Here is a 3,207-nt window from a genome sequence, read left to right as displayed (position 1 = left end):
CCCGCCCCGCCCCGCCCCGCCCACGTGTGGCAGGGCGCCAGGGGCATGAATGGCCCTGCGGCCGCGGGCCCAGCCGAGCCCAGCCGGGCCCAGCTCAGCCACGTTCACACGGCTGAGCCGGCGGCCAAGCAGGCAGGCCTTGGCCAGTCGTGTGATTCACGTTGACGATGAAGTGTCATTACCGCACTCCACTTGGCACGTACTAGCTTCCTTTCGGACGCGGGCTGGTCCCCGGGCAGACACGAGGTGTAGGCCAACCGCAACAAGCCGGTTACGGGTACCAAAAACAAGAAAAACTACCCCTTCTCCTTCACCCGCTCACCCCACACACGCCCTCCTTGATATAATACTCACAAGCACGGGAGTCTTGTCGAGCTGCCCCGCCAGGTAGGCGAGCAGCATGGCGGCTAGCGCGATGACGAACGCGCCGTACGTGATGTCGGCGTAGATGGAGCCGTTCTTGTCCCACGTGATCGTGTTGAGGAGCGGCCACTCGTCGGAGAACTTCTGGCGCAGGAAGAAGATCTGGAAGGCCTCCCAGTCGGAGATGCGCTTGTAGATCATGCACACAATCGCCACGCACTGGAAGCAAAGAAAATGAGTGTCGTTATGATGTTGTTGTTTTTTTCTAAATCTTTTTGTTGGAAGGAGATGCATTATTTGGCTGCGCCTGACGCACGGTGCTACGGCCTCGCTGCCGAGCCCATCTGCCGCGCAAGCCCATTCCGATTGATTGGATATTGTTTATAGAGGGGAGGGAGGGGCTGCCCCCGAGACAAAAGCCGACAGTCGTTCCGCCGCACCCTCGGCTTGTGTTGTGCGGTCTGCGTCCACGTCGCGTCGCGCCTCCTCGCCGTCAAGGTCGCCAAGGTCGCGCAGCGATGAGGAGCTTCTCGCATGGGTGGGCCTGGACTGGATCCAGCTCGACGGAGAGCAGAGCAGCCAGGCCTTCCGGATCGGACCGACACGGAGGGTGTGTGGGTCCGGAGAGTCGATAGTCAACGTATCGAGGGCGCTTGCTCCTCCTTGGAGCCTCGATCCGGTCGTCCCGCACACCGCACGTCTTTAAAACTCCCGCGTGTCCTCGCCCCCTGCATCGAGCCCCCTTTGCAGCCGTCCTGTCTTGCCGCGTGCGGAGCGGTCGGCCTTGCGGGCCCTGCGGCATCCAAGGACGCGGCCGGGGCCCGGGAGGGACTCCCGCCCACCACCCCCGGACGCCCCTGCCTCCTGCACCAGCTGATTAGAGACAGGCCCGACCGGCGCGCCGCAGCTGATAACCCACTTCCCGTCCTGCATAATGCCCTGCTTGGTCACGCCAAGGAGGAGGAAAGCCGATCGCCAACCAGCGGCGCGACGAAAGGGACGGGGCCTCGAGACGACAGCGAAGAGCCCGGGAATTACAAACGCGTCTAGCAGCTTGGTTGCCATTTTTCTTTTTTAAGTGTGTTTTATTTCACTAGCAGTAAATTTATAAAAAGAGCGAGATTGAAGACAAAGTAATAAGGGTACTTATGAAACGCGGTGTCCCGTTATTCTTAGGTCACCGTGTAGCAAGTGGATTATTACGAAAGAGAAAAGGATCGAATGTGTTGTGGAGACAAAAGGGCGGTCCTCGTAACGGCCGAGGGGGAGGGGGGCAGGGGGGGGCTAGCGGCGGCCTGCTGCTGAGACGGGCGGACCTCTGAGAAATTCTATCAACAACAATGGACTGATGGGTACCCAGTGGCGCCCAGTGTACCATGCGCCTGAGCGGTAATCTGCTGACTCGGTGCCTGCATGGGTTACTCACCCGTTCATGGTATTCTCTCTTTGACAACGCGCGGGTCTGCGAAGGGCGCTAGTCGTCATTTGCCGAGCGAGTGCGAGCTCAGCCCCATTTAGCAGCGACCAGCGTAGGCCAATCGTGCGAAGTGTCCACTGATAAAACGAACGCGTCGAGCCGTTGTGCCACTACCGCTTGTTTTGGCAGGGTACCACAACAACCCGAGTACAGTCCGGATACTCCTTATTAAAATCAAAACAGCCGGTGACTCAAACGCACGTGCCATGTGAACCGAGTGGGGAGAAGGGGGAGGGGGGGGGGTACAGCATAGAGAGGATAATGTGGCAAAACAAAATGTAGGTAAAAGACGATATGAGCAACTCTATGAGCTGGGCTTGTGCCCACGTCGGTGCAGGCGGTGGGCAATCCCTTAGCGCTGCAATTAAATATCCGAGCGCTGACCTCGCCGTCTTGTTGACACCTTGTGGGGGATCCTCCAGGTAGCCGCCGACGCTCCGCCGAGGACATGTGTGTACCTCGCGACGTGTCGTTGTGCGAGCTCGGGCTCGGATGCGACACTTTACTGCCAAGTAGCAGCCCGTTTGCAGTATGTGCCCCCGTCCGTCCGTGCCCGCCTCACCTTGACTCGCCTCGGGGTCGGCCCGACGCACTCACACACGCACGGTCACTCACACACTCCCCTGAATTTTGAATCTGCGGCGCCCAGCCCAGCCGCCGTGACCTTGTCTCCTGCTCGGCAGCATGTAGGGCAGTGCGGCCTGCGCCCGCGGGTGCGGTGTGGGCAGGCGAAGGCCCGAGGTAGGCAAACACGACTTCGCTTTAACAAAACGCCTGGGTGCGCGGAGGGTTACCTGAACCCAGGGTATGGTACAAGTACGGCCCCTGCTGCTTTGGCCGTCGCCACGCTCCGCCACACCACCGACGGCGTCCCGCCCGTGCCCCATGCACACGACGGAAACGTCCCTCCCGGGCGGCGGCAGCGGCGCCTCCCGCGGCCCTCGCCAGCCTCGCCCTGCCATGCATTTCGCACACTCCTTTATTTCGTTTTTGTTTCCGTCGCTCGAGTCGTTACCTCCGGCTGCCCGCCGAGCTGCTCGCGCCCGGCCGGGGCAGGCGGACCAAAAGGCGGACACACGCCCAATTACCCTCCCGGTCATACACGCGTCACCAACACATCCCCCGCTCACTTCTTGGGGTCTCGCGCGAGCCGCAGCGCAGTCGTGGCGCGGCGGACGGAGAAACGAGAAATGGCATCACTTGTTGCGTGGCAAAAGCGGGTGTCTCGCGGCCGCGGCAAGTGGATGGAAGACGACAGTCAGTGTCCCTCTCTCTCTGCTTCGCTTTCTCATTACCGTCGCGTGGAGCAGCTGTTATCGCCGTGTTATGGGGCGCACGAACTCGCGGGGGCGGCGCCTCCCCCCCCC

General features: G+C 61.2%; 1 protein-coding gene across 1 annotated transcript in view; it reads right to left on the bottom strand.

Annotated features, from left to right (window-relative positions):
- Nucleotides 1-154: 154 nt before the first annotated feature.
- LOC113205382 (uncharacterized) overlaps nt 155-3,207 on the bottom strand; it is a 5,895-nt gene continuing 2,842 nt past the window's right edge. The window contains exon 2 of the mRNA XM_052276036.1: nt 155-582. Coding sequence (XP_052131996.1) covers nt 319-582 — 264 coding nt within the window. The 3' untranslated portion in view covers nt 155-318. The remainder of the gene's footprint in view (nt 583-3,207) is intronic.

Source organism: Frankliniella occidentalis, unplaced genomic scaffold (assembly GCF_000697945.3).
Source record: "Frankliniella occidentalis isolate FOCC.00 unplaced genomic scaffold, Focc_3.1 Scaffold1450, whole genome shotgun sequence".
Classification (NCBI taxonomy): Eukaryota; Metazoa; Arthropoda; class Insecta; order Thysanoptera; family Thripidae; genus Frankliniella; species Frankliniella occidentalis.
Note: the sequence above shows the minus strand (reverse complement) of the source record. Positions and strands in the feature narration are given on the sequence as shown.